Source organism: Hemiscyllium ocellatum, chromosome 12 (genome assembly GCF_020745735.1).
Source record: "Hemiscyllium ocellatum isolate sHemOce1 chromosome 12, sHemOce1.pat.X.cur, whole genome shotgun sequence".
Lineage (NCBI taxonomy): Eukaryota > Metazoa > Chordata > Chondrichthyes > Orectolobiformes > Hemiscylliidae > Hemiscyllium > Hemiscyllium ocellatum.
Genome location: NC_083412.1, coordinates 29,116,510 through 29,130,674, shown reverse-complemented (window position 1 = coordinate 29,130,674; position 14,165 = coordinate 29,116,510). Strand labels below are relative to the sequence as shown.

The 14,165-nt window shown below is 41.8% G+C and overlaps 1 protein-coding gene across 3 annotated transcripts in view; it reads left to right on the top strand.

The window, feature by feature from the left end:
* Window positions 1-1,825: 1,825 nt before the first annotated feature.
* Window positions 1,826-14,165, top strand: part of map3k15 (mitogen-activated protein kinase kinase kinase 15) — a 139,665-nt gene continuing 127,325 nt past the window's right edge. For all 3 annotated transcript variants that reach the window (XM_060833457.1, XM_060833458.1, XM_060833459.1), the window contains exon 1: window positions 1,826-2,307. In XM_060833457.1, coding sequence (XP_060689440.1) covers window positions 1,932-2,307 — 376 coding nt within the window. In that variant the 5' untranslated portion in view covers window positions 1,826-1,931. The remainder of the gene's footprint in view (window positions 2,308-14,165) is intronic.

Genomic DNA, 14,165 nt, shown 5'->3' with positions numbered 1-14,165 from the left:
TATGTTCACTTACTTTGCTAAGCCTTTAGCAAGTCAAACAACCCTATCTGCCCATGTCCCAGTTATATTTTAATGTTGTATGCTTTAGATCCAAAAACATTCAAGTAGCTGTTCTCTATAACTCTGACAACCCAGTCGTATTGTTCCAGTTTTATTGTACCAGATGGTGGTGCAGGCTAACTGTTGTGGCAAGCTACACCAATCTCTCTGAATCAACACTCCCATTTCTCTTTTCATGCCATTTAACATTCCAGTTGGTGGTCATTGTTGATTCATTTGCTTTTTATGAGGTCTCAGTGCACACAAACTGGCTGCCACATTTGCCAAGTAACAAAAATAGTTGAGCTTCAAAAGATCATTTATTGATTGAGAAGCATTTTGGAATGTTTTAAGAACATGAGAAAATATATGTTCCTTCTTTACTGTAAAATTCAAACATTAGCTGTAATACTTGTGCCTTGAAAGAGTTTAAGTCTTCCACAAGAAAAGTCAGAATGAAGGCTTGACTTTTACTTTCTTAATCTATGCTCTGCTTTTTTGGCTCTTGTAACAGCTTTCAACTTTGTCTCTGTCTCGGTTCATCTGCATTGAGACCCTAACCCGTTATTACATTACCTCTGGATATATTTATTCCATTGCACTCCTAGCTGATCTCCAGCAATCAACCCACCAAAACTCTTCTGTCAATCTCTTAACTCACAGGAAGTCTTGATCTCCTATCATTCTGTGCTCACTGACATACATTGGCTCTCAGTCTAGCACTGTATTAATTTAAAATTCACTTCCCATTTCATCAATGAGTATCCACATCTCTTTAATCTTCTTCAAAACTACAGCCCTTTGGATTTTGTGTTTGTCTTGACTTTGGAAACCCACAGGCTGCAAATTAAAATGAACTCATTATTGATGGCCATGCCTTTAGTTGACTAAACCCCAAGCTCTGGAGCTCCATCCCTATATTTCCTGTCTCCAGCTCACTTTCCTTCTTTTGTTGACCAAGCTTTTGGTTATCTGACATAAAGAGATGTTCATACTTTGTTTTTACAATGACCTTATGATGTGTTTCAAGATGTTTTATGATGCCAAAGGTGCTCCATAAATAAATTGCTTATTGGGATTCTTACCCATGTGGCCACTCATTTAAATTACAGATGGGCACAGTTATCTGTACACAAAGCAGCTGACTCCATCCCATGTCAAGCACTTGTATGGAGACACTTGCTGTTCTTTTGGAAAATGTACCCATTAAGAACACGTTTCAGTAGTGGCGGGAGTGACTATTGTGGCTCATGTCTTTTTGTAGGCTTCCTAAGACCCTTAACCATTGTATAATGGCACTGAAGAGATTGGGATTTCATTGGCATCACTGGTTCCATCCTGTGGGTTTGGATTTGGGGTGGGGTCTTCGGTCTGGGGCATTGGCTGGCAGGATTGCTCTCTGCCCTGTTTATCATCTTTAAGCTTGCAGGCAGAATCCCTGGATGAAGTGAGATTGCAGTCCACGTGAGTAGCTGCAGTGACAGTCATTTTTCGAACACTTTAGCCTTTTCCTCTCCAGATATTTTGCAACACTTTTGTTTACATAGAGATGTTTCCGTGCTGTGTATCTCAATGACTCTATAACAGCTAAGAGGTCGACCTAGAAGCAATTACTAACCTTTTGTTTTAAAGCCTGCATATTTGGCTATTTAATTCCCCAACCGCACCTCCTCTGTTAAATGGTGTTTCTCCTAGTGATAGGATGTACTGAACCCAACCTATTCCCTGAAGGGCACTGACAGCTGAGCCAACCTCTGTACTTAATGCTTCTCGGGACATACACAGAGCTCTGCAGCTTGAACAGGCAGATGTGACTGGGTGACTTAGGAGAGGTCAATCCCCTCCACTCAACTTTATTCTGCAGTTCAGTCCTGGGACAAGCCAGCGTCCGAATGCTGCAACAAGAAGTAGTGGAAGGGAAGAGGATGAAGAAGAGCTGCTCGTCCCGGTCTCTGTGTGCTGAGCTGGGCCAGGGGTCAGCGTGCTCCCGGGAGCAGCAGGGAGCAGGCAGCAAGCGGCAGCAGCAGCAGCAGGGGGCTGGCAGCGGCTCGGAGGAATGCTCGCTCAGCTCGGCGGTGCCCCGGTCACGGCGGTGCCCGCGGGCTGTCTGTGTACTCAATGAGACCGCCAAACCGAACAGTCCCGGGTGGGGAGCGCTGCAGTGCCTGGCTACAGCGTGCAGGAGCCGGGAGACCGAGCTGCTGAAACTCCCTTTCGGCAAACTGGACTTCGGGGAGACCCCAGTGCTTGACTCTTTTTACAATGCAGGTATGTGTGTGTGGGGGGGGGAGAAGGTGATTGCATTATCTTGATAAAAGTGACATTTGTTCATCACTCTTAGCCTTCCAAGCAACTGCATAACTTTTTTTTGTTAAGGAAAACGATGTTTTTTACTTGAAAATCAATTGGTGCATAACGTTTCTTTTCTTAAACAAACATGCAATTATTGCTAAACCTTTTCACTTCCAGAAACCCACCGGAATGTTTGCACTTGAGATTGTTCGTTCAAGTCTCCCTCCAGACACTTGAATTCAAAAGTCCCACCTATGCAGTGCTGAGGGAGTGCAGCGTGCCCTCCAGTGTCCTGCTGAAGATGGGATGTTAAACCAAAACCCTGCTTGGAAAAAAGAACCCTCAGCAAGGGGGAATGGGGCAGTAATGGAAGTATCTGGCCAATAGTTAACTCTGGTACAATATATTGAAGGCTGACAGAGATTTTCAAACAATGGGAGTTAATGGTTGTGGGGAACATGTAGAGTTAAGGCCGCAATGAGTGCTGCCCTGATTGTGTTGAAAGGTAAAGCAGACTGAGAGCTATGGCCTGTTCCTTCCCCTGTTCCTTGTGTTATGATGCTCACGCCATGTTCCTTGGTGTGCCGCTTAATCACGGTAACTCACCAAGTGTCTGTGTGTGGGGGGGGGGGGGGGGGGGGGGGGTGCAAGATGAGGTGCCAGTTTGTACTTGAATATCTGAGGTTAAGGGATGAAGGGGAAGTGAGTTGTGAGAAGGTGAACTTGATATGAACAAAGCAACACTTTGAATCCACCTGGTCCCACTGTTGATCATGGCCATGTGTATCCCCACATCACAGCCCCTCATCCTCCTGAGGTAATCTCACATGTGCAAGTGAGATTTGTGCGCTAGTGCATGTGGCACAATCTGTTGGAGATGTGGTTGTTATGGATGATTAGCTGGAAGGATAAACACACTGATGTGTTGCTGGAACATTGTCATGTGAGGGGAGGAGCTTGGACAAGGCTGTGAATCTGATGTGGTTGGTGGAGATTTTTGGTAGATATGCAATGTGATTACAGAGCATTGAATAGCATGCAATATTAGTGAGATCGTTAATTCTCTTGTAGCACTGTATCCATGTCCTTGATGCTACCCAGCTCATTGCATGGTTACTTGGTCCAGTTGCCTTCTCGGAGTTTGGCTGGAAGGCTTTCCGGTCTCCCATGGTTAGATCTCACCTTTTCTGTCCATCTCTTGCACTGTGGACTGTAGAGGTTCAGAGAAACTTGGAATGTGCTCACTGCCAGTTTATACCCATCCTAGGTTTTTCTCAGGTATTAGCTATTTTGGTAGTGAATTCCTGTGCCTGCTCAAGCTCCTTCTTTTAAGAAGTGCAATTGAACTTATGCTCATCCTTTGAGATTTTGTAACTCCTACTACACCCCCGCCATCTTTAAAGGGTCTCCCATTTAAGATGAAGATGAGAATTTGTTTCTCTGAGGGGTATATTTTTCAGGCTAAGTTAGTTTCTGGAATGACAAAAGATTCAACAGACCTACAAAGGATAGACTGGAAAATACATATCACAGTCGACATACTACTTATCAAGGTATGATCTTATCAAATGACAGAAGCATCAAGAGGGAAAATACTCTATTCCAGCTCCGAATTCATAGGTTTACGTATATGCTTTTATAAAAGTTAAAAATATCAGTCAGATGTTGAATTCTGTGGACTGGTTGTTCAAAGGTAGATCCAAAGAAAATATGTCAACATTTATACTTTAGCTTGCAAAAATACTTTACATCCAGCAAGAACTGAATTAGTTGAGTCTCTTTTCTTCCAAATTAGTCCAGTGACATATTAAGAGGTGATCGTAAGTCAAAAAGCTCCATTTATTTCACTAACAATTGGTGTTTGGGTCCGGGCTTTGAGCTGTCTGAAGTGGTGTAGGAGCTCATCTGATATACAGACCCGAGTAGTACATGAATCAACTCGCAGTGGCATTGGAACTGATGAAAATAAAATTGAAAGAGTGAGGATTAGAGGTTCCAGTTGGCACTTCTATTGATTGAAATCACAATCCAGAAGCTGATGGTGAGAATCTAGACTGACGTTTTGTTAATTTTGCTTTAAATATGCCTAAAATTAAGCCTATCCATAAATTTTTCAAATACTCTTAGAATGAACTGTGTCTGTCAAGATAGAGAAGTTTCAGAAGTATGCAGAGGACAAACAGTATGATTTGCTGTGGGTGTCTTATTGTGTAGTGGTTGAATTGTTAACCACAAAATTCCTGCCTCCCTATTCAGAGTACAGTGAAGTATCAACAGATTGATACAAGACAATGATTTGATGGCATTGGGTGCCAGGAGTCATGACATATATTTGTCAGTCACAAGAAGTTAAATAGGATGTTGTTAATACTCAGATTTCTAACAAAACTCTTGCATACTTCTGTTTTTCCTCCAAAATCTACATATTGTTTCTTTACATCCTGTCTATGTTGAAAGTGACCTAATTCACATCTAACCTGCAACAGAGCACTGAACAGATAACCATTACGTTGACTGGAAATTAACTGTAGGTCAGCTGCTTGGAAGGCACCTGGGCTCATCACCTTAGCATCATCTCTATCCACGCTGAATATGAAATGTTGAGTTAGAACAGATCAATGCCAAACCCTGGTCCAAATATTAGTAGCTTTATCCTTTATTCTCATGGATGCTTTGATTTAAAACAACTCAGCTATTAAGGTGGAATCTGGGTGTATGTAATGCAATGTTTGACTAACCCACAACTATTATTTCTGAACTAAACAGCACACAAACTTATCCCTGCTTGCTGGCATATAAAATAGTTGTATGACGTCAACACTAATCAAGCTGATGAGTGATTGTATGTGGCAGCAAAACACCCAAAGTTTTGTGACGCTGCCACCAGTTAAAGTTAATCCACATCACTCTAAGGTCATTCTGTACAGAAGGCAACATGCTTGCTCCGATCATTGCTCCTCTCCCAGTACCCTTGCTAATGTCTGTCAAGTTGCCAGTCCAGACTGCTTCCAGCCAAGCTGAAATACTACAGACTTGAAACAGTGTTAGCTAGATCAAGATCTGCTCTGAGTTAATCTGTAAGGTTATCTGTAATTATGCTCATGAAAGTGACCAATCCTCATCAGCCCTGCTACCAAAATTGAGGTGCCATTGCAAAAACAAGCAAATGCATAAAAATGCAAGCACTTGGGGAATGCATATTATGTCAGAGAGTTGTAACAACTGCACATGGGGAGATATTTGCAATGTTGGATATATCACCTGGTCCAGCGCCTCACGATCCTGGTACTAAGATGTTCATGGCGATGTCCACTAGCAGTACTGTGCTCATCCATTACTCTGAGGCTGCAGTCTGTCCGCAATAGATAGGAAATTCCAGTCAGTAACTCATTCATTCAATGGAAGCGCTGCATGTTGAGACTGGAATAAGTGCAATTCTGTGGCATGGTGCCTCAGTGGTTAGCCTCACAGCGCCAAGGACCCAGGTTCGATTTCAGCCTCGGGCAACTGTCTGTGTGGAGCTTGCACATTCTTCCAGTGTCTGCATGGGTTTCCCCTGGGTGCTCAGGATTCCTCCCACAGTCCAAAGATGTGCAGGTTAGGTGAATTGGCCATGCAAAATTGCCCATAGTTTTCAGGGATGTGTAAATTGGGGGCATTAGTTGGGGTAAATGTAGGGGAATGGGTCTGAGTGGGTTACTCTTTGGCGGGTCAGTGTGGACTTGTTGGGTTGAAGGGCTTGTTTCCACACTATAGGGATTCTATGCTTGAAGAACATGGTTGAATATGGCCTCCTGCTGAGAACCCCATCCCCTTGCCCTCGCCCTCGCCCATGCAGCCTCACTTTATTCTCTGTCATGCTACAATGCAAAGGATATGGAAATTGTGGCACCCAAGGCTACAAGCAAGTGGTCCGAGCAGAACCATTGAAAACTTTATCAAATTCATATAGCAGCAGACAACTGTCAGCCCTTCTCTCTACTCAAACAGCTAGTAGAAATAAATCAGCAACGAACGTTGAATTCATAAAGGAGAAAGCTGTTCAGAAGAGAGGCTTCATCTAAACAGCAATGGAGCTAATCTCCTGGCTGAGAATAAATGTAGTGGGGGTGGATTTAAAATTGTAAGATGGGGGGGAAGGGTGGAGTAAATTGACCAATAAGTTTAGTTTTGGGAGTACTAGTGAGAGCAAAGGAGAGAAGATGTGAAGCAGGGAAAAGGCAGTTTGGGAAGCCTTGAATGTTGATAGTGAACAAAGAAATGGTCACCTTCGAATGGGCAAGAAAGAGAGAAGGGCATGGTTAAATTCCATGTATCAAATGCATGGATTACAATGAACAAAATTGGGGAACTGGAAGCAGAAATTGCCCGAGGAGGGTATGATATAGTAGCATTGATGGAAATGTGGCTGAAGCCAGAAGAGGACCGGATACATAACATTTTGGGTTATAAGGTTTTTAATAGAAACAAGATGGTTAACAAGGGAGGAGATGTTGCAGTCTTGGTCAAATACAATACCATAGTCCTTGAATTGATGCAATTCCTGATCTAGGATTTATATGATTGGAGGTGAGAAACAAGGAGGGAGCAGTGAACTTGGGTATTTATATACAAACAGTGGGGAGGAAGTAGAAGAAGGCATTTATAATCAGATTATGGGAGTCTGCAAGCCAAGTAGGATTCTCATAATTGGTGATTTTCAATTACTCTGGGGTAGTCTAGGAAAAAGGTAAAGTGTGGGACATGCAAGGGGAAAAAATCCTGCAGTGTGTGCAGGAGAACTTTCTGGAACTGGACATTTCCAGTTCCAACAGGTGGAGAGCTGTGTTGGACTGTCCTAGGAGATGAGGCAGAGAATGTCAGAGTGGAGGAGCATTTGGGAAATAGAAATCAGAACATAAAAAGGTTCAATATTAAATTGGAAAAAGATAAATCATTTAAGGATTAAGATCCCAGACTAGAAAGTGAAAATCTCAAGGATCTAAAAATTGAACTGGAGCAAGTTGATTGGAAACTCAATTTAGTGGATAAAATGATGGATTAAAAATGGGAGATGTTCAAAAGAGACGAATAAGGTACAATCTAAGTACATATTATAGAGAAATAAATACTAGATGTTTAGATTTAGAGTACCCTGGATGACTAAGGATGTTGATAAGAAAATATGAATGAGAAAGGGGGCATATGATGCATATTTGAAAAATATTGGCAATAGAAATTGGGAAGAGTATCTCTAATGCAAGAGAGAGGCTAAGGCTAGAATGAGGAAGACTAAGAGGAAACACAAGGAAAGGATGGCAGGCTGTGCTGAAACAAATATATTCTTCACACATAGTGAAAATTAATGAAGGGGTGGGCCTCATAAGGATCAAGGGTAAGCAGTTTACTGAAGCAAAAGCCATTGCAGAGGTAGTAAATGAGCATTTTGCCTTTTTTTAACAAAAGTCATTTCTAATTTGATAGTGGCCTAGTTAAAACTGTGGATGTTGAGCTACTGAGCAGTATAGTGATAGATAAAGAAGAGATGCTCAAAAAGCTAGCAGCACTCTAGGTGGAGAAGTCACCAGGCCCAGCTGAGAGAGGTAAGGGAGCAAATTGACAGATATTTTTCAGGCTTCTCTGAACACAGGAGTGGCCCTGGTGATTGCAAATATGACACCGTTGTTCAAGAAAAGAGCAAAGTGTAAACCAAGCAACTACAGGCCTGCCAGTGTGACATCAATAGTGGGAAGATTGCCAAGATGGGATAAGATAGATATCTACTTACCGAAAAATACAGGTTGACCGCTATATCCGTGGAATTGTTTTCCGTGGTATCAATTACCTGCAGTCTACCGCGGTCTGAACATATTACATGGAACATTCCAGAACCAGGGACCAGGGGGCTGCTGGGGAGGTAAATTTCCCATTTAAATGAATGGGTTTGCTCCTATCCGCGGTTTCGGACATCCCCCGCGGGTACGGTATGTTAATACTGGACAGCGAACATGGCCTTGTTAAGAGCATATCACGTCTGACACATTTGATTACAGTCTTTTTGATGAGGTGACAAGGCAGTTGATGAGGGTTGTGCCATGGATATTTGGACCTTCAGAAAGCTTTAGACACAGTGCCATTTGGCAGATTGGTTAGCATATTAGATATGTTTGGGAATGATGGATCCCCTTGACATGATGGATTAGAATTTGGCTAAAAGATAGCAAAAGATAGCAAACAAAGGTTAGGTTCAGATAGGATTCCTCAGACTGGAGGCAAGTTGAAAGTGGTGTTCCCCAGGTATTGGTGTTGAGACAGTTGTTTTTTCTGATTCATAAACAGTTTTGCAGATGAAACTAGGCTAGGGAGAATAGTGAATTGTGAGGATGACCTTGCGCAGTTGGTCTTGCAGATGAGTTTCAATGCAGAGAAATGCATTTGTGTATTAAACAGAGGTACAATACAGGCTCAATGGGAGGTGTGCAGGAGCAGAGTGACATCAGGGTTCATATGCATAATTCTCTGAAGGTGACCGGGCAAGTTGGAACAGTTGTTAAGAAGGTTTATAGGATTCTTGGGTTTATAAATAGAGGCACCAAGTATAAAAGCAAGAAAGCTGCACCTCTACAAATCATTGGTCAGACCACATGTGGTGTATTGTGTTCAGTTGTATTTAAGGAAGGATGTTAAAGCCTTGGAGAGTGTGCAAAGGTGACTTGTGAAAAGGAATCCAGAAAAGAGGGATTTTAGACCCAAGGAAAGGTTAGAGAATTGGGATTCTCCTTGGAGCAGAGAAGATTGAGGTGACCTTATTGAGGTGTTCAAAATCTGAATAATTTTGTCAAGGGAAAGAAGATATTCTAGTTCCGAAAGGTGATGTGTCAGTAACTAGGGTAACAAATGTAAGATTCCCAGCAAGACAGCTAGGCGTGAGATGAGGAAAAACTTATTTACTCAGAACATTGTTTGGATTTGAAATGCACTGCCTGGAGGAGTTGTGGTGGTGGTGGATTCCGTAGGAGGTTTCTAAAAAGAGCTGGATATCTATTTTAAAGTGGTGAAGTTACAGGGCTACAAAGATGGGGCTGGAGAGTGGGACTGGTTGGGTAGCTCTTTTGGAAGGCAGAACAGATTCGATGGGTCAAATGGCCTCCTTCTGTATTGTCTGATTCTACGATGATTCTTGTAAGTAGCACTGTGGGATGTTTTTCCTGCTGTTGAATGTACTTCAGTTATGCCTGTTTGGGAGATGTTATAAACTGGAATGTTGAGGTCGCATATGACACTACTGGCACCATGAGGTCCTTACTCAACATACCTCTGGTATACTCACTCCAGCTTAAGTGTAATCTAACATGAGTAAAATTGGATGTACATACTTGTATTACACACTTACCTTTGCACCAAAAATGGCATTCCTTGCATTGAACTATAGCACTACAGAGTCAAATTCTGCAGCTTTAACTTTGTAAGGTCTTGGATAGAAAGATTTACTATCATAAGCTTAACGGTGTTTGAAGTGGCTAATATGAAGCAGGAGAATTAGGTGACTGTGTATTGCTCCCACTCCTGAATTTGCTTATGTGTATCACCATAGCTTTTGGTAGTGTATTAAATTTATACCCATGTTATGTCCTTATGTAATAAAGATGAGCTATTAGCTGGCTTTTCATCTCCTTAGCTTATTTTGCAGAGCGTCATTAAAGAGTTTTTATCAAATTTTCTAAGTACAAAGCATTTTCAATTTTTAGTTTTCAATGCTGCTTTTTATCTGCCTATTTCACAATATCTCACCCTCCTCTCCTTGATGACAAGGACATATTGATCATGCCTTCCTTTTGTTGTTTCACTGTCAAAGCAAATAGCCCGTGACAGTACTGAATGCAGATGTAATCTGAAGTGCATATTTCCAAATCATACCACATTAGGAATGTAATTAGAATTGAAGCCAACTCAGCAATTACCAAGTGAGATGAGAAGTGACAGGTAATATTTGCTCATTTCAGTTTGAGAAAATTTAACCATGTCCCCTTGACATTCAAAGACATTACAATTATTAAATTCTCCAATCATCAACATCCTGAAGGGTTATCATTCACCATTAACTTAACTGCACCACCCGTATCGAACTTGTATAAATATTGTGGCTATAAGAGCAAGTCAGAGGTTCGAATTCTGTGGCTAGTAATTTACCTCCTGACCCCAACGCAGAAGCTATCAATCTTCACCATGGATTGGAATATTCTACACTTTCTTGGATGAGTGCAGCTCCAATGTTCCAAAAAGCTCAATGTTACCCAAGACCATTTGATCAGCATCTCATCCTCACCTGAAAAATTCACTCCTTCCTTCTGCAACAAGATGTACTACATCAAATCACCCTGAGGCTGCTGTAACAGCACTTTCCAAAACCATGACCTCAGCCACCTAGAAGGAGCAGGCACCACTGCCTGCAAGTTCCCCTCTAAGTCATGCATCACCCTGACTTGAAAAGTTAATGGTGTTCCTTCACTGACATTGGGCAAAAATCTTAGAAATCCCTTCCTAATATGTGATGGATTTCATTGATTTGAGAAGGTGGCTTAGCACCCACTTCCCAAGGACTGATAGCGATGAACAATGAGTGTTAGCTTAGCTGATGATGATCACATCATATGATTTTATTTATTGTAGTCACATGTACTTTAGTACAGTGAAAAGCTTTGTTTTGTGAGCTGTACAGGCAGATCATAACCAACAGGTCAGAGGGTACTAGGACAGAACAAGGCATACAACATTATGGCTGCATAGGAGGTGCACAAAACAAGAGCAATATTAGCAAGATCAACATTATTTCAAGTTAGGGAGGTCTATTCAGCAGTCTAATAATGGCTGGGAAGAAGCTGTACTTGAACATGTTGGTGCATGTATTCAAGCTTCTGTATCTTCTGACCGATGGAAGAGGGCATTACTGGGGTGGGAGTGGTTTTTGATGTTGGCAATCTTTCCACAGCACCGAGAAATATAAATGGAGTGCATGCATGGGAGGCTGGCTTCCAGGATAGTCTGGACTGTGCACACAACATTCTATAGTTACTTATGGTCCTGGGCCGAGCAGTTGCCATACCAGGCCGTTATGCACCTGGATAAAATACTTTGTATGGTGCACCTGTACAAGTTGGTGAGAGGTCCTTCCATAATTTGAAAAATGTTGTAAATGAAGAAATTGCAGATAACTTTAGCATTGGCAGGTATGAACTTTTGCCCAGAAGAAGCAATAAAGTGTAACACAAGAATGGTGTCAAAATAGCTAAAGCTGAAATTGGAAGAGGGCTAAGGCACAGTACTTGATGTTTCCAGCCAGTACAGAGTAACAATCCAGAAGCAGTGTGTTCTGGTTCAGTTGTGACTTTTGTACCCAGTTCTGATTGCTATGAAATGTAGGAGGCATTATTAGCAGGACCTGAAATCATCATAGTTCATGTGGCTATACATCACATTATTTTTGGAATACATAGTTAAGTAGTTTTAATTATTATTGATATGGCAGTGTTTAAAACAGTCCAGTAACAGTTCAATAGTAGTTTCACAAAATGTAGTTGAGTTCCCAGTTTAAGTGTTCTTATTAATTTAATATTTAATCAATTGTTGTTCATCTGGATGTAACATTGTGGACTATTATAACGGAACCCCAAACCATCCACAAATAAGTAGTTTCTCACAATACAAGGAACAGAGCAATAACATCTACATAACTAGGTCATATCTGCAAGTGTCTCTAATTCTCAGGAGCTCTCACCCTTTGCTGAGATAATTAGTTCCACTCTGGTTAACTGCAGGCATGTCATTTCTCTTTAGGTAGAGTGGGGGTTGGGGGGGGGGAGGGGGGGGAAGTGGTGCAGGAGAGAAAGCGGGGGATCAGCCTGTGTTCCACTACCTAATGCTGGATTAGAGTGGTGCTGGAAAAGCACAGCAGTTCAGGCAGCATCTGAGGAGCAGGAAAATCGACATTTCGGGCAAAAGCCCTGCATTTCTAATAGAGAGGTAATCACTATTTAATCACCTTGGAAGCTATTTCTGTAACTTTGTCAGAGAAGATCGCAAGTGAGTGTGGTCAGCCTCTACCTTTTGCTCTGATGTTCTGTGAGTATTCTTTTACATGCTATTAGAGAAGGTTAGAAGCAAATGCGGTGATCGTAGGAATATAGGAACTACTACTGTGTGAAACTGTTTCCTACTTTCACTGTGAAATGATCTATTTCTACTTTGAAGACTTTGGGTAAACTTCAGAAAATGTGTCAGTAAACACAACACTCATCAATTCCTTTCAGGGCTGGCAGGGCATAAACTTATTCAGTGGAATCTTTTGTTAGATTAAGTCAAAGCTGTGATTGACAGTATTTTGAACAATCAGGGAATCTAGGGTTATGGGCACAAGGCTTGAATGGCAAAACGGATTTGAGGGTTCATATGGCCTATTCCTGCCTGTCTGTTAAAGTCTGACTATATTTACATCTAGCACCTGCAAGCGTGCTGCTGGAGCTGCCCTGCATCAGGGAACATCAGCACACTCTACCACTTCTCTCTCACCAGAGATGTACTTAACAACTGAAGAACATCTGTCATCTTTCAAATACAACAGTGGACAGCAAATGGGAAATTGTCAAGCAGTCAGCAGCTCTCACCTGGAAAGTAATATCTGCAAGTGTCTCTAATTCTCAGGAGCTCTCACCCTTTGCTGAGATAATTAATTCTACTCTGAGAATCTCAAGATATTCATGACCATCACAAAGTCACTGGGAGTGCCATTCTTGCCCAGCTCTGAAGTTGCAGAGCTGCTGAAAGACATGACAGATTTCAGCCAGTTACAAAAATGGAAACAACATATGCTCTGCTCTTTGCAAAGTCTGAGGTAAGAGCAAGTTAGTGAAGACTCTGGGTGGATAAAAGATCCTGCCAAGTGTCCTTCACTCCCTCCTCCTGTCATTTAATAACTGTTTCTCCCTTTCTTGTAGTTCATGAGGGGTGGAAATTGTTGCATTCTTTTCTGGAGTAGGTGGTCTTAGCAGATCTGTTAGAATCCAGGCCTTCACTATGTATTACACCATTCCTTTATCACTTCCATTTGCAAAAACTCTAGAAAACTCTCAGAACTTCCACCACTGTATGGTGTTGTGATGGCCTCGTGGTATTGTCACTAGATTACTAATCTAGAGGTCCAGGTAATGTTCTGGGGTCCTGGATTCAATTCCTGCTATGCTAATTGTGAAATTTTAATTCAATAAAATGTCTGCAGTTAAGAGTCCATGTTGGTAATTAGCCAAGAAAAAACGATCTGCTTCAGTACTGTCCTTCAGAGAAAATAAATGCCCTCCTTACCTGTTCTGGCCTACAGGTGAGTGCAGGCCAACTGCAATATGATTTACTCTTAACTCCCCCTATTCGTAGAGTGTGGTGCTGGAAAAGCACAGCTGGTCAGGCAGCAACCAGGGAGCAGGAGAGTTGACGTTTCAGGCATAAGCTCTTAACTACCCCTAGCCTATTAAGGATGGGCAATAAATGATGGCCTGGCCAGTGATAACCACATCTCTTTACTGAATATTTTTTTAAAAATCAGACAAAACTGGTGAAATCAATCCATAACTGATAACACATTTTTAAATAGCATTGGTGATAGACCTTTCCTGTTGCAGAATTCATGTTCGGCTATGCTAAATTAAGCGAGGGAATTGGTAGGAGTGTTCAAGTCAGCATTAAATATTCATTGACATTGTGACCTGCATACTTCTACCACACACCAAAATCACACTAATGGCCCTGCCACAACAGAAGCATATGTGTGTGGTGTGTGCACCATTCTGAGACCAAAACTGTACTTG